Here is a 27,368-nt window from a genome sequence, read left to right as displayed (position 1 = left end):
GCATTTACCAGTTTTTTTCGTGATGTGCACACGGTCGGTTCAGACAACAATGATGATGGCCCCAAAAATATACCAAGATATATGAGCGTGCGCGCAAGTTCTTTAAACGAAAAGAAAAAAAAAACTTCAGCGTCACAATTCATTGGCCAGAAGCGAGACAAAGCCATCACATGCTACATCGTTATACGTGCTCATAATAAGCTAAACGACTTAGCGCATAAACAGCAACCGATTACAGTTAGGTTGGTATCTTTTCTTCTCTTCTTCTCTTCTTTAATGCACATATGCCGTCAACGACGAATGCGAACGTCGACGTGCAAAATATAACGGTGGGGCCATATACATGTATGAGTGTACGATCGCAACCATTCGCGTCACTCTTTCGTTGTTTTTGCTTTTCTTTCTTATTCTTTGGGCATTATGTTGGCTGCTGTTGTCGAACAGCGCCAGTCACACTTATGTGTGCTATTCGGTCAATTTTGCACTTGATCGAAACTGTTTCATAGAATAACAGTTGTTGTTGTAAACACCGATCAATAATAACAACAAATATAAAAAATCTCATGTCATCACGAATGTACCTTTCAGAATCTCTTATCGAATAATATATTGCAAAGATCTTTATTGAGAAGAAAAGAATCTATATTCTAGTGATTGAATGTGAATTGTGTTTCAACGACGAAACATTTATGAAGAGAGTTTCTTAATAGAATTGTCAATTTGAAAATTAAATTCCCTTTGGTTCTGGTGCATCTGAATAAAATCAACATTGCTTTACATTGCGTTCAGCTCATCTACCAGCGTTGGTTCGTGGTTTTCTTTTCACTGCGACTGACTTCCATACGGTGTGTGTGTATTTCGCATTTTTGCACTCTTAGTCCCACCACACGTGAATTTCAATCTGTGTTCAGCGATCAACAGCAGCGGCCAAAGCAACAACGACAACAGACAGCAACGGACTGCTAAACCATTGAATTTACAACCAAACGATATATATATGCGATGCGGTATGGTTGTACATGAAACATATATTGCATACACAAACGCAACACACAAAGTGGCAAGCAACCGCTTGGAACAAGACCCCCCGCAAAAAAATTTATATATATTCAACAACATGAAGAGAGCAAAAAAAGCACACAAAATACAAAACACACAGCATAATACCGAAAACACTACCAAAGAGAAAGGTTTTATAAAGCCAGCGAAAATACGATTCAATTTTAGTTTGGCGATAAACACGGGTCGCGTAGTTGCACACACGATTGACTCATTGAGACAATATAAATTCAACAAATTTTTATTTCATCTCAGAGAAGTAAACGATTTTTGGACGACAGCAACACATTCTCAGCTCGATATCGAGACACATCGTTTGAATTGTTTTTCTTCTAATTTTCTTGCATTTCTGCCACAAACAGCAAACCGTGAAGTGTATAAAAACCGATTCAATCTCAATTTTATGTGACTTTGTTGTCTTTTATTATTCCCAACGTGATCGGGGTGTATTGATCTAATTGAATTTTGGGCAAAACAACCCAATGTACTATGTGCGCACAACAATTGCAGTAACATTTTAACGAACAACCAACGGAATCAACCATAGTCTGTGTTGTTCTAAGTGCAAATTTAAGAGTTTCTTTTTTTTAATTCTTTGAAGCCACCGGAAAAGAAACATTGAAAACACCGAACTTTAGACCACAACAAATAAAAACTGATTCGCCATTCAACCATTGTGAAAAGTGCAATTGAGAGACAAGGTTTTAAAAATCGTTGCCAATTTGCATGCAGTTGGAGTTTAAGAACCCAAAGAAAATTGGTGCATAACGAACCGTTTATTCTGCAAGCGATTATCGAAGAACGCATCGCGTCCAGGATATTTGTTCAACAAAGAAATTCCATCGAACAATTCAGAACATCGTTTTGCACATTAACTGAACTGAATAACATTTTTTTTTTTTTTTTTTTTTTTTTTTTCAAAATAAACCAAACTCAATATAAATCAATTGAAGTGCGCACCGATTCAATCTAAGATTCATACAACGCATTATCATCAATTACATTTATATGAACAATTTTTTTTCTTCGGTTTTAACTATCGATAAATTACGATTTTGTTATTATTTTCATTGTTCGGTCGTTCGGTTAATTATTACTCAATTTCAAACGAAATAGAAACACTGAAAAACGATAAAAGAAAAAAAGAAATACAAAAAACAAAGATAAACAAATTTATAGTAAACTATGGCTGTTAAGTGGAAACCAAGTGCCACCGCATTCTGTGTGCTTTGTTGTTTTTTAATAATTCTACCAAATGCATTTGTGAACAGCGTACGAGTTCAATCGAAACGCGTTAAAGGAGCTAAAGGTAAGTGCATTAACATCGTACCATCTACATGACATTCATTCGATTAGAAGATCATTCGATCGCATTAGAAGTATCGCTATTCATACTAGATGGATAACCATTTTACAACGTTCGATTGTTAGTTAACGACACTTGCGATCCATTGAAATCGAAAGTCATTACACACTGATCAAATTGATGCAAATTCGAATCAAAAAACAACAACAAGAAGAAAGATTTCACATCGTTTAATTAATCACACTCATTTCATACAAACCGTAATTTAACTGTCGAATCAACCATTATGGATGTAAGAAATTAGCTGGAAAATAATTTCAGAAAAATATTCGTAGAAAATAAGAAAATGAAAATTGAAAAAAAAAAAAAGAAAATCGAATATGCGTGTAAGAAATTGCTACTGTAAAATTTTACACTTTGAGAATTCTCGGCAGAAAGAGAGAAAAAAAGATGTTTAATCCAACAAATTGAAACAAACATTCATTTCAATCATTCACATTAAAAACCGCATCATTTGTCCGAAAGTGAATTTAATGAGAGACTTAATACAAAGATATACGAGTGATGCATTCCGTTCGTAAGTTAATGAACGATAAAATTAAAACTTTTTTTTTCTTTAAACTCTCGTTGCCCGTCTGCCTTACTAATTTCGCATTCTCTCCATGACGATCAGAGAGTAATACGGTAAAACATGACCGGATCATTGGCGTTTAATGCATTTTTTCTCACTGTGAGTGTCGACGATTTTATCTCGTCAATTTTATCAGTGTACGTCTACTGTGTAGTTTTCATATATATTTTTTTTTAAATGTCATATAATTTGACAGAATATAATGACTGAAATACTTTTGCATTCGCGAATACAAATTTGTTCAGACAAATCACCGCATTTATGCGCGCATACACCACAAGTGGCCAAACACTGTCCAAATGCATACTGCTTGACAGCACAAGATAATTGCATGAACAAACCGATCTAAACAGAGCGAAAACGGAAAACGAAAAAAAAACAACAACCAACAACAGCAACCGAAGAAGAAAATGATTTAATCTGTAAGTGCGAAAATGTGCGTATTAGAAAGTTGTGGTGGATTTTGTTTTGTTTTGATCTTAAGAAGCAATAACGATTTTAGTGAAAATATAAAGCAATATCGTTAAAATAAAAAAAAACAGTAAAACAATTTAAAGAAAAACGACTTGTTCACTAACAAACGAAATAAGCATATGCGAAAACGACGAAGAAGTGGACAAAACATGAACATTTTACCCGATAAATTTCCCCGATTGACGAGAAGTGGCAAGACATCACAGAGACCATTTTCAACTAAATGTGAAATAATGATCATTATTACTCCAGTGCAAAAATGCTGTCACTCAGCCTCAGTAATGCACATGATTAAAATGAAATGGACAATTCGTCCATCATGTGTGCGTGCGAATGTGTCTGCCCGTCTGTCTGTCTGTGCGCGCCTGCGCACATCAGCCCATTTTCGATGCAAAACAAAAGATTCAAGTGACGAACCTGTCTCTTTAAAATTACGTTCACATTTAATTAATGTAAACGCTGCGCGACAACGACGGCACATCACATCAAATCACACACACACACACGATACACGAAAACTGCACTTTTGAAATGAAACTCAGAAGAAAAAACATATGTGGAAAAAAGGCACAAATCTCATGCGGATCCGAAGATGTGTCTGTGTGTGGCACAGTTGTTGCATTAAAACCGGGTCTGCATCCATCCAATCAACAATTTTATATGATGCCGTTTTAAGTGTGCCTTTTTTCTACTGCGGTTACTGCTGATGATGATCGCTTTTGCGCTTTATTCCATAATATCACTTTCATTGAATCCAACGTGATTGACTGCAATGTGATGCATTCGCATATCGCGTATATTGTACGTATTACATTTCTAATTGTTTTAAATGCGAGTCGCCTTTTTTTCCACATTTCTCTCTCTTTCTTTCTAACTCTCTCATTCTCAAGTCGCTCACATCAAATCTTTTTTTTCCCTTATGATCTTTCCCTTTCTCTTGCTCGAGGGAAGCTTTCGATAAAAAACCGATTTTGTGTCATTTTCAATTCACGATAAACGCAAAATATAATAGGCAAATGTCCAACAACAACAAAAACGTTGTCCATTGTTATGCAGCCAATGTGAATATAAAAAATACAACGTCACATTTAATTTGTTGAAATGCATTTCGAGTCATTTTCTCATTTAATTTAAATGATGATTTAAATTGCATACAAAATGATTGCTTAAATCGGCTGTGATGCCGATTTTAAAACGATTCCAACGAAGACAAACCGAGAAAAGAAGAAAGAAAATTGAATGAAGAAGAAATATACCGAGAAAGAAAGAAAATCGATGGAATTTATTTGCATTGTTCGTTGCACCTTCCACTCACACACACACACACACACACATACACACACTTTGGAATCATTTTCCCGTTTCGATTCGAATGGAGGAAGAAGAAGAAAAAAAAATTGTATTTTTCAACTGGAAATATGTGATGCGTTTTGAATCCAATTGATTCGTTTCGTATCGAATTGCGGGAATAATGGCGTTGAATGGACACCCTGCAATGTAAGAAAACGGTACATTAAAAAAAAATCCACGGTGCATTCACGGCGCCGTACAATCATGCTGAATTGACCATAAAATACAGAATTTTTTTTCCTTTTCAAGAAGACGCAAAGTGAAACGAAGCGCACGAAAAAAAGTGAGCTAAAAACAGAAGAAAAGCAAAAATTGAAAGCAAATGATTTGTAGAGCGAAAGAAAGAGGAAAATAAACGGGAAAAAATGTGTGTTTGGAATTCGATAACAAAAACAAAACACAGAATACAAAGTATTTCGGTGAAAATCAAATGATGGCGAGTCAGTTTAACAAATAGATAAACAAAAAATCTCACAATAGATAAGTATCTCGTATGTGAATTACGATATATGATCGTTTGCTCTATTGACAGTGCAGGCGAGTAAATTAAATTGCCGTTTCTTTTAACGGCACTCTTTAACTCGCAACCGCACCAGTGGCCATTCATCGTTGCTTTTATATGGGCTTAATAAATGAATGAAACAAATGAAATTCGAACGCATTTATCTAATTCGATGAAAGTTTTTTTTTATTTGGGCCCCGAATATTGACCAATAAATGTCGAAACATATTTTAACAGAAATGTTAAATCAATTAGATTTGCATCGTTTGGCAAATGTCACAAAAGAAGAGAAAAAAACCACATACTCTTGGAGAGAAATTAACGCCTGCCAAATGGTGTTTTCTCGAACAAAAGACACGTGTACTGATGTTGTTGTTCATATTTAATCTTCTGTGGCCATTCAATTTTTCAACTCCATTTATTGCTTCCCTATTCAAATTCACTCCGATTGAATATTTCAATATGCGTAGATTTTTCACCGTAAAAAAGCACATTTAAATGATTTCTGCGTGGTTCAAGTGAAAAAGGCGATTGGTTTTATTTGTTCCGAAACACGATCAAACACTTGTAATGAAAAATTATTATTGCTTTTGCTCGATACGGTTTCGATTGACAAATGAATGTATGTACGTGTTCGAATAAAATCAATAATAAATAAGAGTAACAGGCAACCGTTTATTGGCAAACATCATTTTATGTTTTGTCCTTTTTGTAAACCAGTTTATTTTCCAATTGCACTTGCTCTGATTTACACGCGATAATTAGAGAGAGTGATGAAATTGATGGCATTCAAATCAAGAACTTAACGAAAAACGTAACCGCGACTGATTTTGCTAAATACCAACTAATTCGACGAGAATATTAAAAAAAAATGACGGAAATGTTACTAAATGCCTAATGAAACGCATAAAAAAATTCATTTTATTACCACTGGTTTCGACCATAAAGAGTACAACAACGAAAAAAAACTATATACGAAAAACGGCTCACCACGGATTTGTTTACGATAAACGTAAAACCGGTATGGAAAAAAATCGATAATTCAACAAGACAAGCAAATGTAGACATGCATATAAAATGTGGTTGATTTTGATGTGTGAACGGAACACAAAATGCGCGCCCAATGACCAATGATGGAAAAACAATAAACAGGATTATCGTTCTTTTTTTTCGCTTGCCAACAAACGGAACATGTTGCAATTTACAAAACAAACTATTAAATATGGATAAACAAAGATCTCAGTATAGATCAAATCAAATGGATTGAACTGGTCAAAAACAGTTTACATTGAACATGGTGAGCGACGCATGCGAATTATGATTGCAACAAATTATGAAATCGTCTGATAAAATTCCATCGCAGAAAAGCGTAGAAATTGTATGACCAAACTGCTGACTCGCACATACACACCCAACGTAAACGCACACGCAATGGTAACGCCATGTCATATTATAATTTCAACACCGTTGCATGATGCATCGTATCTTATCTGAATCGGTTGTGCGTTGCATATTTTCTATCGATAGAAATAGACTCAATTGAGTTACATGCAATTTAATTATTTGGACCGGTCTCTGTCAATGTTGGTCCATTATCGATCAAACTAAAATGCCACTGACACTGGATGCACGATATCCAGTTCGAGAGCGTTTGAAAAACAAACACGGTGTTCGTGTGTCGTGCTTTTGCGCTTAGTCATGTGAGAGTAACAATACTTTCTAAAAGAAAAAAAAATATTTTCTTTTTGTTTCAAAGCGAATCCATATATTAATCGCAATTTTTGCTTGAATTTGTACAAACATTTTTTTTTTGTTGACCGGACGCAAAGTAAAAGAAGCGGCAACAATGATATGTATTTAATCCAGATCAACAAAAAAAATCCATTCGATTTGGATATTAACCGAGATTTGGAGTATTTGCTAGCTACGTCTTTTTTCTTCTTTTCTTTCTCGACTTCTTTTGCTAATAGCACTTTCTCGATCTATTGAATTTGCAAAAAAAAAAATAAACGAAACTTAATGCGCTATAGAATTGGATTTGTTTAGGGTCAACAATACGATTCCAACGATTTTAAAAGCTGAATTTTCTTTTTTGTAACAAAAAAAACCTGATAAAATTTAGGCGCGTTTTAGCGAAATGCGATCCGATTTGCAAGAAATGACCATTCAAATGGATTTGGCTGGGTATAATACGGATACTTCTATGTGTTGGTATGCATAATTGTATTTTATGTCAAACATAAATAATATCAAAATTGAATAAATTCAGTGTGATCGGGTGGTGTGTCGCACCGGTTTTTACTGGAAGTTATCATCTCGCCGTCTCGGTGACTTATCGAAAGCGAAATGAAATCTGGCTCTCTCTAATTGAATTAAAGTGGTTTGACGTGATGAAAGTGTAACAGAAAGCGAACGCTCCGCAGAATAATCTCTCATAATAAAGAGAGCAAAAGAAGAAAGAGAAAAAAGATTATGACGGTCTTGGTCATCAAATACTCACAAATCATATGGCCACAGGCTGGCATCGTCCACTCGATGATGGAGCAAACGATTGAAAGAAGCAAACAAGAGAGCGAGAGAGAGAGAGAGAGAGAGAAGGCAGATTGTGAAGAGACGAAAAAAACTTGTTCCGAGATGTTATGAACTTGAAATATAATAACATTTCATTCGTAACCATTTTTCAAATCATACATCAAGTGCACAGAGTATACTGTGTGAGATATAAAAAAAATAGGCTGCAACAATTTGCTGTTGGGTTTAATCTATTGGCCATATCTCTCAGTCACTTGGTTGTCTAATGTGATTAGTTTTCTCTCCATCTCTTCTATGCGAAACGGAGCAAAAAACCGTCTCAATGTGAAAAATCGAGAGCACAATTTTCTAAGCAACATTGCACTGATTGCTGTTCGGGTCGCAGTGTTTTTCTTATTGAAACAACTGTATAGTTGGATGATAACGATGTACGGTGTAGGTCATTTGACCAAGTCAATTCAGTGCCTGAACAGTTGAAAGAGATAGAGAGAGAGAGAACGAAATAGAGGTTTGAAACACTTAAACCGTAAAGAAATGATTTATAAATTTGTGGTCACACATACACGCATACATACATAATTTCATTCATATACCGGCGGCGACAATTTCATGCAAATTTAACATGTAATTAAAGGCAAAGTTGCGAGATTTACAAACACTGCCATTTTTTTGTTCAATTTCATTCTCATCAAAAAGCAAAGTCGATTTGTTGTCAAGATTTCAGTGCGTTTGCAAAAGGCATCTTTGGTTCATTTAAAAGAAAATCGTGTGGAAGCCAAAATTCAGGCAGCCCAAAAATAGTACGGGTACTTTTAGCAAAAATAGACAATACAATGGATGGCATGCAACATTTTACTCGCTGCACAATATAAACTCGTGACATACAAACACATTGAAACATGGACCCAAATCGAAACATGCTATATATCGAAAGAGAAAACTCCAAACACACACTCACACAAAAATATGATATATTGCAAAATAATCGCTGTCAAACTGTGTATATTTCGTAACATAAATAAAATGAAGCCTTTTGTAACGAGTAAAATAGTGGCATGGAATGAGCATGCAAACACCTTAGAATTGTATTACATACAATGCGCCGGTTAACGATTACCTCTGGCGAAGGTGCATTTTTCTGCACGTAGCCAAACATTCAATTGGTGTGGATTTTTCTGTTTCGTGCAACTAAATTCGGCAATGCGAATTTTAACGAACGATGAAAATTGTTGCCTACATTTTTCTTTATTCATCCGAATAAATTGGGCGATAGAACATTTTGCGTCTAATTGGTTTTGTGTTTAACAGTCAAAATCGAGCACATTTCTCTTCTTGATTGAGAACGGATTGTTTTTGTTTGTTTGTTTGTTTGGTATGTTTCAACACGCAATTGTACGTTTTTCATGCATATATGCAATACCTGTCATTCATTTCGATGCAACGAATTTCAAATGAATGAATCCACGTTTATATTGCCATTTAAATTAAGCGCCAGGAATAATTTGAATTCTCGTTCCGAATGTCAACCGAAAATAATTGCAGAAAATGTACGTTCATTTTTCCGAAACCACCTGTTGCTAAATACAATTTTAAAACGGCAACATATTTTTCAGTCGTTTAGATTGTTATGACGCGTTCAATTACGCGATGGAATCACATACGCCCAATCAGTAGTCGAAAATTATTTTTATTTTTCAGTCAATTAACCCGGTGGTTCGTAAATAGTATTAAACCAATTACCATAATGAAGTTGGAAAATGAAACTGATTGAATATATTGGTGAATCGGAATGAATTCAAAGTAATTTTAGATTGAAAATTGGCTTATTTTCGCGACCATTCAAGCGAAAATGTATATATCTGACAATGTGTGTGTGTAATACATACTATTTATAATTCTTTCATTCATCTATTATGGCCATTCGTTCTCGGCTCAATTCACGGTTCAATGCAATTGACCAACTGAAATCCACAATTCATAACAATGTGCTTTTAATATTGTGGCCAACCGTATTTTTGTTTTCAATTTCATTTAATTTTGGTTTGTTTCATCTTATGCAAATGTATTGTTCGTTTGGTCATTTCATTGATTTGACGCCGTTTAGAAGTCATTTTCTAAATTAGAATTCAAGTTTTTTCAACGTAATTATTGCACTAATTAAAGAATATTATTTTACAAATGTGCCACTCACATGTCGAAAACGAATAACTAAAAAAAACATTCGAAATTGGTAGCTCTTGACTCAACTTTCAAATGTATCCAATTTTATTATTATTTTTCGAATTTAATTTTCTGCACTCTTATCCGAATTCAATTCGAGAAGAGAGAGAAAACGACATCTGAATACGTTGAGATGTGATTTGTTTCTTGATTCTCCCTGGTGCAGTAAAAAATCATCAGAAAATTGCGCTCGCTGGCCAATTTAAATGACATTAATTTTCTGTTTGCATGCTGGTTGTGGTGTGCGAGTATGTACCGTTTTTTTGAATGAATTATTTTCATTCCGTTAGACAGTACATGTCCATTTATGCACTAGCCCCCCAAAATCGGTTCGACTCTTTTCACATGAACAACAGATGACGACGACGACGACGAAGAAGAAGAAGCGGAGGAAAAAAATCCAATTTCGTTTGCCTAATTGTGCTTTTATAGCGAGCGCAGCTCGGTTGGGATTTTTCGATTTAATTGAATTTTATTGGAGTGTTTTTGTTGTTAGTCGGGCCCATTTCGCAATTGCGCGCTTCAAATTGCGATGCAGAACGAGCTAGCGGGAGAGATAGAGAGAGAGAGAGAGAGAGAGAGAGAGAGAGATCAAGACAGTTCGGCGAAAAAACGGCCATAAAACATTCAAATAAAAAGGCCCAAATGGTTACGACGGTTGTTACACTTTAGAGCAAACTAATCAATATGGAATTGAAAATGTATTACATATCCGTATGTTTGCCGCACTCTTTTTTATGTGCCATTAAAATGACTTGATTCAATTTTTGTGTGTGTTTGACACGGCGAACAAAAAAAATGACAGATTATGAGTGTGTAGCGCATGTTGTTTCTGCGCGTTTGGCGGTATGTTCATGATCATGCTTTTGACCATAATCGGAATGCAAACACAAATCGTTTAAATTTTTTGTAATTTGTATGGTGTATGCGATGCATTAAGATGACTAATGGACTCTGTTCGAGTGCAAAAAAACGAAAAAAAAAGAAATACAGCAACAACAACGACCGATCAACAAAATAACGGAAAATGGTGCAAACGTCAAAGCACACCTTTATTCGGTATGCGAAAAAAGTCTTGCCATGTTGCCAACTGAATTTTTCGTGAAGATAGACATCGAATTTTTAATGATGATTTGCGACAGGTGAACATGCCGATACAGACGCGTATCCAATCAATTTCTGGTCGAGAACCAATTTTTGGTGCAACATTCAATTCGCAGAGTGTACCGCAAACAAAAATGCGTGTGTATTTTTTTTCCTTTTGTCTTTAATCAAGCGTTACATTTTTTGATGTACTTGAATGGGTGTTGAAGAGTACTTGAAGTTAAGCCGATTCGCTGACACGTGCACCGTTTGAATGATTAAACAATGGTGTGCGTTATGCTTTAAAGAACAGAACCAGACTATGGGCTTAATGGATCGTGCGCGTGCATCGACCGATAAAATGCTGCTTTTTGTTGTTGTTGTTCATGTAGCTTGGCCAAGAACGATTGCGCGACACATTGAATAAAGAAGAGAAAAACTAAATGCAAATGGGGAGAGAGAGAAAAAATTGATTTGGTCGATTGTTTTTGTTTGATTTATTCATATTAAATTCCAATTATATCACTGTTGCTGGCATTGATTTGAAAGCGAACAATTTTATGCGGCGAGTGTGTACGCAATGCGCGATACGAAAAGTTAAACCGAAGTGAGTGAGCGAAAACAAGCAAACGGTCTGGTAGAATTGCAGAACAGCAAGAGTTTGTTTTTGACACGATGTTAATGTCGAACGTTCTTTCGATCGTCCCATTAAAAGGTTTATAGTTGCCTTGTTTACAAGAAGGTCATCAGCAAATGCAGTGCACATTGCAATTCCACCGAAATGAATTCTAGCCACAACAATAACAACAACAAAAAAACCTATTTTAAACGAATCTCTCTTTTTGCACGATGAGCGCGCCGCTCTTGTTTGCTCATTTTATGTTTAGAAATACATTTGACATTTGATTTTCATGGTGTACACTTTACGGTTGTTAACAATGGGTGCAATGGCAGTTTTACAGCCAACGGTGTTTGTGTGTGTGTTTATCGAATTGATTGGGCGAACATCGTCATTCAAGGCACCCAAACAACAGATGCAACGTGTGTTCTTGTCTATTTAGTTTATTTATTTTTCTCGCGCCATCGTCGAATCAAAAACGGAATTTTCCACATTGCATATATGTAATATGTGCTGGTAATGTGGCGCACTAAATCGTTGTACTTGTCGAAAGTTAGAGATCTCAGTCTAAGATCAACAAGCAACAACAAACACCAAGTTAAAATCAACCAGCACAGCCCCACAGCCACACATTTTATGTGTTTCTCTCTCTTGGTATTTCTCTCTCCAGTTGTGTATATGTGTGTATTCTATTCGACATTTTAAATAATTTATGTCTTCTGATTTTTTGTGTAAACAGAAATAACAAAACAGTCAAAAACCACACATATATTCTTTACAATATGGAGCCGGAATGTGTGTCGTTCTGTTGTCGTGATCAATAACACCTTCATTTGACTATAAATTTTTTGCTTGTTTGCTACTTTCATGTTCAGTGTAGTTTTTTGTTTTTCATTTTGTTCGTTCAGATTTCGGGACCGTGTGGTATTTGTTTGCCATATCGCTGTGCAGTCAAATTTTTACGCTCGTGCACATTCACATTACAAATAGAAGTGAACACATATGCATAAAAAATACCAAATATGATAATAAAAATTAACATACCACACACCACAGTTGCTTCATTCTTTGGAACAACTACACCAAATCAAATACCCAATTCTGCTCTACAAAATTAAATACAGCATTTATTATGGACAGAGAACGGTGCACCGAAATGAAAAAAAAAAATAATGTTGAACTAAATCTCAGGCATCATAAACCAATATAATTCGTATTTATTTCATTTTTGAAAAAACGGTGATTAAAATTTATATGCTTAAGTCGCGTCAATGGGCTGTCATCCAGCAGCCGGTTCGACGGATCGACTTCGATAAGAAGAATACGTGCAATGATCACCAAGTCGGACCGTCGTGTGTATGATTGCTTAAATTAAACAGATTTACTGAGACTGAGCGCGATTATTCAGTCGCTCTCAGAAAAAAACAACAACAACACAAATTCAAATGAAAAATTTAGATGAAAATAAAAACACAAAATAAATACTAAAATTAATTACAAACGAAAATGGTCATAAAGTAAGTCAATGCATGGACAAAAAACCATCAATAACTAGCACGATTCTTTTTTGATAGTTTTTGCAATTCACTAACACCATTTGGGTTACGGATTGTAAGCACATTTTCAACAGCAAATGATTTGAATATTCAAATGCTCTCCTAACAACTTAATTGAATGATGTTTATCTTTCCCTTCCTCCACCTCTTCTCTCTGCTCTCCCTTTTTATCTCCTTCACCCCTTTCTCTCTTTATCACTCTCTGTATATCTCTCTTTCTTTCACCGTCTGTATAAGCACTTATTTCTTTCTCAATGTCGAAATGCGCAATTCGAACAAAAAAAAATCGTTAAATTTTGAACAAGATTTTAAAGGAAGTGATTTAATCCACCGGAACTTGTTCTCGATACTCAAAATCGTGTACAATGAAAATGTCCATATATTTGGGTTAATTTAAAGCTTAAATTTCCGCATCGAAACAAGCTCTTTTTGCGTAAATTACACTGACAAAACTAAGGTTATGATTTTGAAAACACCGTGTTGTAAATTCTTACATTCCAACAAATGTTGTGAAGTAGCCAACAATTGTTATCGTTGTGAATACATATAATATATGCCATTGTATGTATTCACAATCACAACAATTGTTGGCTACTTCACAACATTCGTTGGAATGTAAGCATTTACAACACGGTGTTGTCAAAATCATAACCTTAGTTTTGTCAGTGTACAATATGTAAAATAATTAAAATCTGTTATGGTATACTTGTAGAATCGCTTGCGATGAAATTAAATTAGTCAATGTTTCTTGGAACAGATTTCAAAGTATAAAAATGCTCGAGTCTATCAACACAGTATCCACGTATACGGGAGAGTAAACAAAAAATGTTCGTTTCCTTTATGTAAAACAATCTCTTCAAACAACAATTCGAATCTCTATCTCTCACTCTCAATTGGGTGTGTAATATTATCAATCGTAAAATGAAATATAACTGCGTTTTTGAAGTCATTAGTGCGCAAAAAAAATAGCGGCGCAATGTCTATTATGCGCTGGTGTATCCGATATCTATTATCAGTTAGTTGTTGCATGAATGCATTTTCATCGCGCTACTTATTATTTGTTTATTGATAATCTATTCATCTTGTTTTGTGTCCATTTCTCTCATTCACTCTCTCACAAAACGGTGTACGGAGTGAAAAAATAATTGCCATATCGCGTAGTCGTAACAATAACACACCCAATAAATAAATAAATAATAGAGTGAATAAGTGTTTCGACTAAAGTGCCTTAAATGCATATGATTAGAAAATTACCAGTTTTATACGATAACGGGGCCCAATCATGATGTGAGAAAGAGAATGTGCGCGCGCGCTCGTACGCTCGTACACGGTATCATGTCGAATGGATTCTGTTTTAATTTCTTTCTGCTGCTATAATTGTTGTATAATTTGTTTTCGCTTTCTTCCGAATCACCAAACAATTTTTTGTTTTGTTTCTACCACACACATAACAATTTCCACGTAATCAGAAATTCATGAACAATTGGCAATACGGGAATATGGTATAAAGCAACGAAATGATTCATGTTTACCGTTTGTTTCATGCGATTTTGTTTTTTGCGAATCGATTGTTGATTGATTCCTTTACAATACAAGCACACTTTTTACGGTAAAAATATCAATTTCACCAAATTAAGATGAAACCATTTTTAGCGTTGGCATCACCGTAATCACATCATTTCAAATCCAATTGCACAGATAAATGCGCTTTCTGTGTTACAACCATTGTAATCTGGTGATAGCTATAATTACATTGCGAAAGTTTTTTTTCTTTGTTTTACTCTTCGCACAATTTTATAGCGGCCATTTACCAAAAAATCATAAGATTTTAGAGAGGATTTTGATTTTTGAATTGAACGGAGCTTAAATGCTGATTTGAACAGAATTAAGGTGGATTAAGTGAAGCAGAGTGCATTTTCTTGTTCACACTAATGGCATTCGATTTCTTTTATTTTTTGTGAACAGAAAAGAAATTCACCCACACAGTACAACTATACAAACTCATATTTATGACAAACATCTTATGAATTCAACAAAATGATTGAAATCAATCACACGGCACATACAATGTTATCCTCAAAGTTTCCCTTCCCTTAAATCATATATTCATGTTAAAAATAATGAATAACTCTACCATATTTTTTCCGCTAAATGATAACAAAACATTCCGTTCAAACAGCATTATTTCGTCATCACTCCATTTCAATGAGTCATGCGATAACAAAAATCGAATGAGTCATTTTCATTCGATAGCCAATTATGACCAATAAACTAAACACATGTTTTTTTCTCTATCAAAAGAAATCACGGAATTTCGATTTTTTTATTGCATTGAATGTTCAAAACATTTAAAGCGTTTTATTCAATCAATGCTGTGCTGGAATTGAGTTCAGTGTCAAATAACGTTATATAATTTTCGATCATAGACAAAAAAAAAAGAAATATTTTCCGCTTGAATTCAATCGATGAAAGAAGAAAAAACGAATCGCAGCAACCTAATTAAATTTGCTCAAAAATTTCAATTAAATGTCGCACGACAATGTGGCGTCAAAAGGCGAACGGAAACAATGTTACATTGCTCAATATTTCGTCAATTGGCCAAAAATTGGAAAAAATAGCCTCATTCAGTCGTTCAGCATGCGAAGCGAATGGCCAAATATCCGTAAAATAATTTCAATTTGAATGACAACGTAACTTGCATAGGAAAAATTCGTTAATAGACTGGGTTTTTCTTTTGCTGCGAAAAGGAAAACAAAAATCCCGTCCATTTTGTGTGACATCAAAAACGTGCGTATGTGACAAACAAGGTGTCAAGCAATGAAAATCAGGTGTAATTCTACGTGTCTTTTTTCCGCTTGTTTCTCACGTGATGTGTTTGTTTACATTCTACTGTTTGTTTCCATTTTTTGTGCCCCCCAAAAAAATGTACTGTCATTTTTCCTCGGCACCGAATAAAAACAAGCGCTGGTAGCCACCGTTATTATTGGAAACGACATGATTTTCGTTCATACGTGCGACGAACCTTGAACAACAGCAAATCTTCCAGCAATTTTCTTTTGATTTTGTACATGTTTGATTTCCGCCATAAAATGTGATCTCTTTGATGTCTGTCCAAACAAACGAAGAAACAAAAAATTCAGAATTTAACTGAGTGGAAAATATTCGTACACAATTAGTTGCGGCTTAACGGTTACGTTGAACCATGTGCATGCTACGCGCTGCCGATTGTTCACACTGCCAAAATGTTTTCTTCGGGACCTATGCGCAGACAGAGGAAAATTGTTTCGGTTTTTTTTTTTGGATTCGTTTCGGTGCAAATGAAAACAAGTTTGAACATCAGGAACGAAAACTCGTTTTAGTTTTTGAATCGGTGGTTGCGGTGTTTATCACTGTTCCAAGCGCATCATCACAAATAAAAGTTCGAAAGCGAAAAAGAAGTGACAGATTCATTCATCAATTTCACCGCGTTAACCATGCACGAGATGGATGTGATGGCGGTAGCGAATCGACATTTAAAATGAAATTCACACGTTGCGATGACACGATACAGTGCGGCATAATTATGAGCCATGTACACGAAAAATTGGAGACGAAAACCATCAAGCAACACTTATGACTTTTTATAGATTTTCTGTTTTTGGCATGCGCACAATTAAATCATTTCATTTTCGTCAAGTTTAAACCGGTTGCTCACGTGCACCCAAAAAAAATCACATTGCTCATACAAATTCATCTTTTCGAGAGACATTTCAATTCGCATATGAATCAAGTCATTCAGACTGCATATGCATTGAAGTGTGGTGCAATTACACAAAAAATTAAATTTTAACCGATTTTGCCGCAACCGATTTTATTTGTTGGACACTTTTGTTGGTGGGTTTGAGTTATGCATGGATTGTTTGACATCGGCTTTTTGACTTGTTGCAAAGGCACATATTATGAGACTCACCGAGATTTGGGGGGAGAGAGAGAAGGAGAAAACAAGTGAGAGAATGAAAGAAAGGCTGAGACCAAGAATGAGACAGCCCAATACTGTAAAAACGAAAGCCTAGGGGGTTTCGAATTATACGAATGTTGCATTTGCGAGCGAATGTTTCATACATATTTTGCGAATGGAAGCAAATGATCACGCATACAAACTTAACACAGGAATGTTTATGTACAAATCACGTACAATATGTCGCATCTCGCAAACAGTATGCGGCATTCACGAATGGCTTCGAATGAAATATACGAATTTTCATAGATGTTGATGCGAATGAATATACTTTATTTCGTATGTTTTACGTATGAATAGGAAAAGTTTATATTTTGCGAATAAACTGCCATTCAAGAATAGTAGAAAGCCCCTAGACGAAAGATTTTTCGTCAATACAAATATATTAATTAACATTTAAATTGATAAAATTATCGATATAAACATAATATTTACACAATAATCATAGCTGATGTGAACGCACGACGAGGATGCCAATTTTGTTTTCTTGGCGAAACGCAATAAGTTCGCGTGTTCGATCCAGTTTCTATCCAACAACACAATAACAACTTTCAGGCATAATTTACCACTGTGACTCTGTGTATTATTTTTTTCAACCGCAAATCGTAAAATTGGTTGTGAAATTGTTTTGAATGTTTTTCTTGAATTCCATTTAGTTCGCCCAAAAGCAAAATGAGTTGATTTTTAAATGCTTTTTTTTACTCTCTCAATCTTGTCATAAAAAATTCATTTATTTATATTTCGTTTTTTTTTGTCGGCACAAAAACAAAACCACAATATTATTTCAAAATTGGCTAAATCGTGTTTTATTAAATATGATGCATATATATATTTAATTCATTCCTTTCTCCATCTCCTTTTGCAGGTACGTAACGATTTGGCAAGAAAATCCATTTTCTCAGTTGAAAACAAATTGAATTTGCACGACGGTAAGACAACAATTTTATTCTGAGCATTGTCAGAAGACGTGAGTCACACCTATATTTTACATTTTGATTCTATTTAACCATAAAATGATTGAGCACGGCAGAGAGCACTGCAATATGAATGCAAAAGAGAGAAAAAACAAAAAAAAAATATTACCGAATATTGTTAAAACGAGTAGACGCAAGAAAAACGATACAATAACAAAAACTTATTATCCAGAGACGTCGAGTAAATGCGGTGGTAATAAAGTTGTTGGTAGTTATTTGTAACAAAATTCAAACAAATGAACGTGCCAATCGATTCACCACACTTCATTTTGACATATTCTTTTGGCACCGTTGAACATCGTTGCCATTCACCTCACACGTAGTCACATCAAAAGCCGATGGCGATGATGTATTTCAATTCTTTTGAGCATTGTACAGGGCCAAATGGATCACCATTAACTGCATGAACAGTGGACTTATACAGTAGCCTGATGCCCGTTGTTCGCTTGATCTCTTATGGCAAGTCGTTGTCTTTCTTCTTATCTCGCTCTCTGTCTCTCTCGCTCACACTCGTTCGCCCGCTGTCTCACATCGCCACTTGATGTGTGTGCATTTCGCATCCATTCCGGTGATTTAAAACTGTAAACACATTACGATCGCAGACTCTAATAAGTGGAAATAATTGGAACTAGCATATAAACTATACACGCAGAACACAAAAATGTGCACCGTGCTTTTTTTTCTTCTTTCTTTCGGCTCGAATCAATCGAATTTAACGTCGACTTGAGTATTAAATCTGCTTGTTGCGGTATATAGTCTTGTTTAAATGTCAAATTATTAACACCATTTATGATAGCGCATTAACATTTAATTTGCTGGCACACGAGTGTTATATTTGAGTGGCAAACCAAAAAGCGTCCATCCATCTGCTTACTCACAATTCCAATCCGATTCCGAATTCGCCAAGCTGCTCATGGTCTACGTGATTTTCACTGATTTCAACCGATTTTCGCCGGCAACAACAACAACAAAGGTACCAACAGCAGCACCGAGTTGTAAAACGGTGTCGTCGATGCAAAAGACGAAAGCAAATAGAAGCAAAACAATGTTGTTTCTTCTGTTTGCTGCAAATTTTTTTTTTTTGCTTCCCGTTAAAATTCATGTTTTTTGGATTCCGCGATAAAAATGGCATGGAATTCAATTTGTTGTTTGATTGTACTAAAAATTGTGTAGCTTCTGAATCGAAAACAAGATAGAAAGAAGAAATAAAAACCAACAAGAAATATCACATCGTTTCGGGCGCGTCGTTTTCGATTTGAACTTTTCCGCTTCAAACATTTAATAAGAAATTATAAACCAATTAAACGAGTCGATTCGATCGCAAATAAAAAAAGGCGTTTGAAACAAAATGTCTAACACTCGACATTGTAGTTGTATATATGCAGATCACGTTTGGCTGACAAAGGAAAGAAAAAGAAAAAACAAATCGGAACAATCTGTAGGTCTTTTTGTCTATTTTATGTTATTCGTCAAAAGCGATTCCACATTTGAACGAAACTCTGTCTCTGCCAGCTAGCGCGCGCACACAATTCATGAGACAAACGAATCAAATAAGCAGCTTACGTGAACAGTTTGTTACCGTGACCATGCCATTTCATAACGATATTTGTTACTTTTGTTGTACCTTTTTGGTCTGTCTGTTCAATTCAAAGAGAGAGAGACAACGAGACGGGAAAATGAGAAAAATAGAATTATTTAACCGCCAATTACTCGAACAAATGATCTAAATACACAAACATAGCATAAATTGGTTGGGTAAATTGACCGATGCACTGAATGGATGAATACATAATTCTGAGCACATTTGTCAGAGGAGTGGTTTCTCTCTCTCTCTCTCTCTCTCTCTCTCTCTCTCTCGGTCAGACTTTTATTCTTTTATGTGAAATTACATTCAATGAAAAAAGACATTTACATTCAAATTTATTACGCCCGTCGGGCATATCAACCAACAACTCTACGCAAACGGTACACCACGAAGCATTTAACAACAACAAATATTGAATAGAGTTCTTGAAAAAAAAAGCCCGTTTGCCGTCAATCAGTGTCATGGATATTAAGGGTCAATTTGACAAAATACCACACACACATACATCGCCCGAACCTCATTGTTCGTAAATCAATCCATTGAATTTGAATACAGCCATTTTTCCTTGTCCAATAAAATATATTATCTTCGTTTTTTTAATTCACAAATGAGCACGTTCCGAATTAATTATATATTTCAGGTGAAAAAACGAGACTTTCTTCGATACGAATGAATAAATGATTTAGTAAAAAAAAATGTCGAGAAGAATTTACTTCCGACTTTTTGCAGCTGGATTCTCGATATTTTTCATGCCATGCACCGAATTTTTAGCTCGAATTCTACAATGTCGGAAGCGCATCGTAATTAGAAGCATATCGTCAAAGATTAGGAAAATGCAAAAACGCGTCTCAATTCCAGACTCTCGAATTGAATCTCGGGCTGATTTTATAGTGCCAAAAATTGCCGAAAATGTCGTGAAATAAATAATATTGAAACCTTTAAAAATTAAAAAAAATTTATTAATTGAAATATATGAAAATTATGCAAAATCAGCAAAAATTGTCATTCATTTTGCAATTCAAAGAAAATGCCGCTTCAAAAATCAGTTTGACGGAAGAAAAATCTTTGATTGGTGACATAAAATTTAATTCGGTACCGCGTCCCCTTGGAATATACCCCCTTTCTTGTGGACTCCATCTAAGATGTCAGAGTGTCCTCTGTCGAAAGTTGAAGTCTTTGATGGCAATAAAATGTTGGAGAACGGTATTAGCGAAACAAGCTTGGTTGAAAATGTCCAAAAATAAGTCTAAGCGCTTCAAACATAAATCGAAACTGGAACACACTGCATGAATGTAGTTTGAATGCCGTATTGTTGTGTTAAAAGTCAAAAACTGTATCACTGACGTCATCTCGTCGTAACGAGATAACAATTATGCAATGTTTGCAAAAGTGAAAAATCATAAATACATAAAGATTAATCGACATATTTACTCGCCCATGTGTCTTTGTCTCTCATTTTTCACAGTTCAATCTGTGTGAGTGTGTACTGCAATACGATTTAATCGTAACCGCCACATATCTCTCACCGAACTATTTTCATTCAATCGGTGGTATTTCTCTGTGTTACGTATTCAAAGCATTTTTAATGTAAAATGGTGTATATTGTTTGTGTCTGCGCACATATTCCAATCGAAAGTGAAGTAAAACATGCAGCAGTAGCACAATTGTGTGCGTCAGAATAATGTATTCGTGTTTGAGAAGACTAAGTTCGTTTTTTTGCTTCTCAAACACAATGCAGCATCTCATGTTGAGTTTTCTCATTGCTTCAACAATGTGCCCGCTTGTGACTTGAGCAATGTAAATACAAAAAAAGCCACAAGTAAAATTTCTGACAATTGTTCTCCGTCTGATTGCTGTGCGAGCACACCGATTTCGTCAACATAAGCGCTGAACAGCTTTTACACGCCTAATGCACACAATGCATACACGCACACAGAGACACACTCACACAGCGTCGTCGTCACACCACTTTTTGACTGACACACATTTGAGCGTAATACTCAATCAGAATCTCGCACAACCGATGATATCGTAAAAATTGTTTCAATGGTATTCATCATCATCTTCGCATCAATTAGCTGGCAATTGTTAACAAAGTTGTAATCGGCATGCGCAATTGCGTAAACACAGCATATGGAGGCGATGGCATCGTTGTTGTTTTCCGCTATATGATCCCACACCGACCGCATAAAAATTAAGTGACGTTTTTGTTTTGTTTTTAATGAAATCTATGCGCGGCGAATATCGAACTTCAAATTTTAAATTTGCACCCAACATTCTCAAGGATTTATTTGACCTTTGCAACGAATGTATTTCTCTCCAAGTGTTTAGTAATTATCGCATGTAATACACCCATTTACATAAAAAATTTATTTCATTGCCCATTCACCATATGCTTGATTAAAACGATGCAAACGAATAATGATTATTACTATCGCAATGTGAAAAATGTACGAAAGCAGCGATTTTTTTTGTTGTTGAAATAAGTTGAGTTGAAACTATCGTTTGCGAGTACGTATGGAATGCTTAAGCTACGGATTCGAAACTAAAAATAAAAATATTTTTTTGATATTAAATTGGCAAGCAGGAAGGTACTCATTTTGTGAAAACAACACTGAAAGCAATGATACCACTCACTAAAAATAGGGCAGCGCGATAAAAACGCCTCGAGAATCAAATGAGATTGCGTTTTAATCATAAATCCTACCAACTCTTTCAACAATTAGTAATTCACAGTTTGTGTGTTTGTGTTAAAATTGTTTGGTTTATCTCTGCTGAGCATCTCAAAATATCGCAATTGAATAAAATATAAATAATTACTATAATTTTCGGTGTTGTGCACACTGTATGCACACGGGCGCTTAAATAATAATAACATAGATGGTTTTGAATGTTCGCAATATGCACTTGTCGGTGTTGAATTGCACCGTTCTCTCTCTCTTTGTGTCTCTTCATAGATCAAAACCACTTGCACCATATTCTGTTTTTTTTTCGTTTGTCTGGTGATTTCAGTAATGTTTCGCTTCCAGTTTGCGCAATCAACCATTGCATCGATATCATGCAGAAGGAGGAGTCGACCAAAAAAGCCATTTACAGCTGTCGTCGCAAAGCCGTTGTTCAGTGTTTCAAATTGAAACTGTTCGGGTCCCATGCACGAATGTGACTGTGATGCATTTGGAAAAATCAGTTCAGTGTAAAATTAAAAACCTACGATTTATCAAATAAGACCGCACAAGGTATTGTGCTTATTTCGGGCCCACGTTCTCTCTATACATATTTTCGATGCAAAAGAGCATCACAAAAAGCTTTCTTTTATTCTTGGTTCATTTGCAGTGTTTTGCAGAGTGTGCGACATACACACAAAAATTACGACATTCCAAATGTGCAAAATAAGAATGAGCGAGAAAAAAACACTCATAAAATAATTAGATGCAGGCGTGGTAATGGTTAAATTTTGAACGATTTGCAATGAAGAAGCAAAAAAAAAAAAAAGAATCGAGAACACTGAAGCCGATTTTAGTTCTTCGATCGCAAAAAAGACACCTGAATGAACAAAAAGAAATATATGATTGCAACTTGAATACGGATGCATTGAGTGTCTGCAAGATATGCGAAGAACAAAAAGTGGTCTTATTTGTTTGTTGATGTTTTTGTTGGTTTCGACAGTCACACGATGGCACAACCGTTTATTTCGGAAGAGTTTAGCGCACCGCAAATTTGCATACATGGTCTAGAGCAACATTAATGAAATGCATCTCAGCCGGAGAAAAAGTTGTGCCGGCAACCACCTGTGTATGTGTGGCTCTTGCAAAGTCGACAAATTACTGGTAAAAACCAAAATTACCATTGCCGCATTGTTGACTTTTTATACTTTTAAAATGATATTTGGATCTGTGCGGTGATTAAACTATATCGTTTACAGGTGCTAGCGCCTGAAAATTGGATTGAACCACAACGGATGACGACAATAAAAACAAAACAAAACGAGCAAAAAATGTTCGTTTGTTTTCTCGCTCTCTAATTTTTATATATATGGGCAATGCACACTCAATACAAACACACATGAATATAATGTCTCGTTTAACACAGAAAACCAATTTACCTTACAAATTTAATGTCATGTGACAATGGTACTTTTCAATTTGATTGAAAGTTCACAAAAGGGGAAAACCTCACGACATTTATTTTTACACACACCGAGAGAGCACATGGGAACCAAAATATGGTTGATTCCATGTCGAGACGTAGATAAGAATCGGAAAAGATTGCAATCATATTATTGCGAAAAATTGAAACTTGGTCGACATCGCCGTTGCTGCTGCATAATGCCGGATAGTGGGAATAAAATGTGCAAAATTGGCCTCTTTAATTGAGCCATTTCAAGAACAATATTAAATAATAGCAATTTACATTGTTACAGTAACGGGTCTCTCTCTCTCTCTCTCTCTCTCTCTCTCTTTGTTCGAAATGAAAAGAAATGTGTGCGATCGATCACGTTCACTTTTTTGTCCGAAAGTAGAAATTGATCGGAATTGTTTGTATTGAGCATGCACAAAATTGGACTTTACGCCAATACATTTTCTTCAAGTTCATGCGTACGTGAAATGTATAGTTGATGCTTGTGTATATAGATTGAAACGCAGCTCATCGCACGCAACGATAAATCGATTGCAATTAATTACATTCACGACGACGGTTTCACCATCAGTTTCAAAGAGTTTGGAAAGTGAGAAACACCATTAGATTGCGTAGAATCTAATTCGTTTCACTTACAATGCATAATTCATTCTTAGCAATAGTAGATACGCTCAGTTTTTTTTGTACATTGTGAATGCAACTGAAAATGCAGTTGCAAATCAAATTGTATGTAAATGAGAGAATTTTACCCATTTTATTTCATTTTCACTTACCTCGACGTTTTCTCCAGCGATGTGTGTGTGTGTGTTTGTTTGGCTGCCGTTTCTCTTTGTTTTTGCGCATTGAGTGTGGAAATTGTGCTTCGGCAATATGGTGTTTTGTTTTTTTTATCTATCGTTTGTTTCTATTTCAATTTGCCGAAGTCAATGCTCTAATCTTTTACATCCACTGAGCATATATTCGTTTCGCTCGATGTTTGTGTCATGAATAGATGTAAAGTGCGCGAATTAGATTTGTCTTTTGCTATATTTGAAAGAAGACACAAAGAGAAAAAACAACACACACACACACGAACACCAACTCCGACAACCAGCGATCTCGAAGAGAAAAAAAACTCTTTCGGAATGAAATGACGAATCGGTGCTGCAGCTGTGCGATGGAATCGCTGCAATATACATTTAAACTGTCGAAAATCGACGAGTTTGTCTCGCTTGCATTCTGCAACGATGAATAAGATCGCTTCGATTATTTTGCTCTGACACATGCATTTTATAAAATATATGGGGGTTTTCTCTCGCTTTTTTAAAACGCCAAAACGAAAAATTAGAAAAGAAAAGAGAGCGAATAACACGATTGGTTTTTTGATGCTAGTCTCAATTTTGTTTTTTTCTTCTCAAAGAGAGCCAGAGCGAGAGCGACAAAGACAGCGAAAAGGAGAGAGAGAGATAGAGCGAGAAACTTTTATGCTGAATGTGTTGATTTGAAAATATGTTACCGAATATAACAATAGAGCGAAGCAATGAATTCAAATGTTCAAAACGAGATGAAAAAGAAAAACGACGACACATCAAATGCGATATTGCATCGATGCAATCCTCACCGTGACGAAGACGGTTCGCGGCACATGTGAACTATATGATTTTGTTGTTGTTGTTAAAAGGCAATTGTAGTACGCATGCTGTGTGTGATCCAGGTGATTGGCTTTTTGATGGTGCTGAGCGTGCGATCCGAATGTGCCAGTTGAATCGATTTCCAGCGAGATGGCAAAACACACACACACAGGCCGTGCATTGCTTGAAAGCCGTTTCTGTATATAACATACCATTTTGATTATTTCGTTGTTGGTTTTTATCGTTTACAATTCGATTTTTCATTTTATGGTGCAACATTTCGTTGGGAAAAATGTGTGCTTTTCTTGCGGCCCATATGATTTACCGACAGAAACAGAAGTCGGCACTTTGCCATGGGAAAATTGAAAATATGCATTGGCTGGATTGAATGGCAGACAAAAGTCGTTGCTGTCGTCGGTTTTTATATGTCGTCAGGTTACGTGTATACATACGTGATAGTACAAACATTTGCTCTCCGTAGATTCATTTTGATGGGAAAAAGACAATTGTGAAAATTTCAGATGATCACTTTATGCATATCGCATATATGATTTGACTTGCTCGATATGGCAAGCGAACGAGACGAGAAAAGGTATTAAAGAAGAAAAAAAAAAAATCATATGACATGTTACATTTGCATTCACCTTGACCAACATCCGTTCATATAGATATGTTACACATATTGAAAAAGATCCATTTCCTGTCCGCCATGGAAATGACGATAGATATGCACATAAATCGCATTTTGTGAGCAGAAATGGCATAATCTCATTAAATTAATTGCCATTCTTAAATCCAAATGGGCAATTGATTTGGTATCATTTTGCAATGTCGGAAGGATTTGCGTTTTGATTGAAAGCAAACAAAACTCAATTATCCGCATATTATTATTATTTTGTATTTCGTTTGTTCAATTGATGCGAGTCCAAAGCGATTTCTTCTCACAGTCGACAAACAACACGGAAGATATTGTTCCGTGAACTGATTGAAATCGAAGGAATGGCAACGAGATGAAAGTCCAAAAAATACATGAAGCATTACCATTTATTCACGACAATCGATTCGTTCTAGCAACGAAGCCGGTTTTCTCTCTCTCTCTCTCTCTCTCTCTCTCTCTCTCTCTCTCTCTCTCTCTCTCTCTCTCTCTGCCTCTTTCGTTGAGGTACAGCTCAAATTTTTATTTTAATTAAAAGTATACCGTAAAATTAACAGTTCGTTGGTTGGACTCTCTTTCTCTCTTCTTTTCATGTTCTTTTTGTCGTCGAACGATCAATGTGAAAGCAATACAATAGTTCAATACTTCCTTAGTGTGTCTGTAGCCGATTACATACGTCTTTATCGATTTGGAGCGCATGTGTAGCTAATTTAAACAATATCACTTTTGGACGGCTTTTTTGTCGCTCTCCAATTTACGTAAGCCGGCATATCACCACCAAGTCAAACTGATTAAACAACGGTCGCGCATGCGCAATGTACTTATACATGATTGGGGAGCCGGCCTTTCGATTGGTATTATATTCAATCAATTGCTCCAAAAAACTTTTTTTTAAATATTTATGGCCCTTTTTAAGAAAAAGAATTGCGGCTCACTTTCGATAATAATTCACTGTGATTGTGATTAAGTCGAAAAGTCTTAAATGTTTGCTTGTTTGACCGTTGATATTGTTATTTAAAAAAAAGTGCATAATCCAATCAGAGCGCTATCAAATGGCACAATTTTTCGGTGGCATATG

At 35.5% G+C, this 27,368-nt stretch overlaps 1 protein-coding gene across 3 annotated transcripts in view; it reads left to right on the top strand.

Annotated features, from left to right (window-relative positions):
- Positions 1 to 2,041: 2,041 nt before the first annotated feature.
- Positions 2,042 to 27,368, top strand: part of LOC116346843 (laccase-2) — a 58,917-nt gene continuing 33,590 nt past the window's right edge. For 2 of the 3 annotated variants that reach the window (XM_031777090.1, XM_031777092.1), the window contains exon 1: positions 2,042 to 2,368. In XM_031777090.1, the coding sequence (XP_031632950.1) occupies positions 2,245 to 2,368 (124 nt within the window). In that variant the 5' untranslated portion in view covers positions 2,042 to 2,244. The remainder of the gene's footprint in view (positions 2,369 to 27,368) is intronic. The other variant, XM_031777091.1, reaches the window with a different exon arrangement.

This window comes from Contarinia nasturtii, unplaced genomic scaffold (genome assembly GCF_009176525.2).
Source record: "Contarinia nasturtii isolate CC-2019 unplaced genomic scaffold, AAFC_CNas_1.1 Cnas_scaffold_1699, whole genome shotgun sequence".
NCBI classification, from domain to species: Eukaryota; Metazoa; Arthropoda; class Insecta; order Diptera; family Cecidomyiidae; genus Contarinia; species Contarinia nasturtii.
This window is presented reverse-complemented; position numbering and strand designations above follow the sequence as displayed.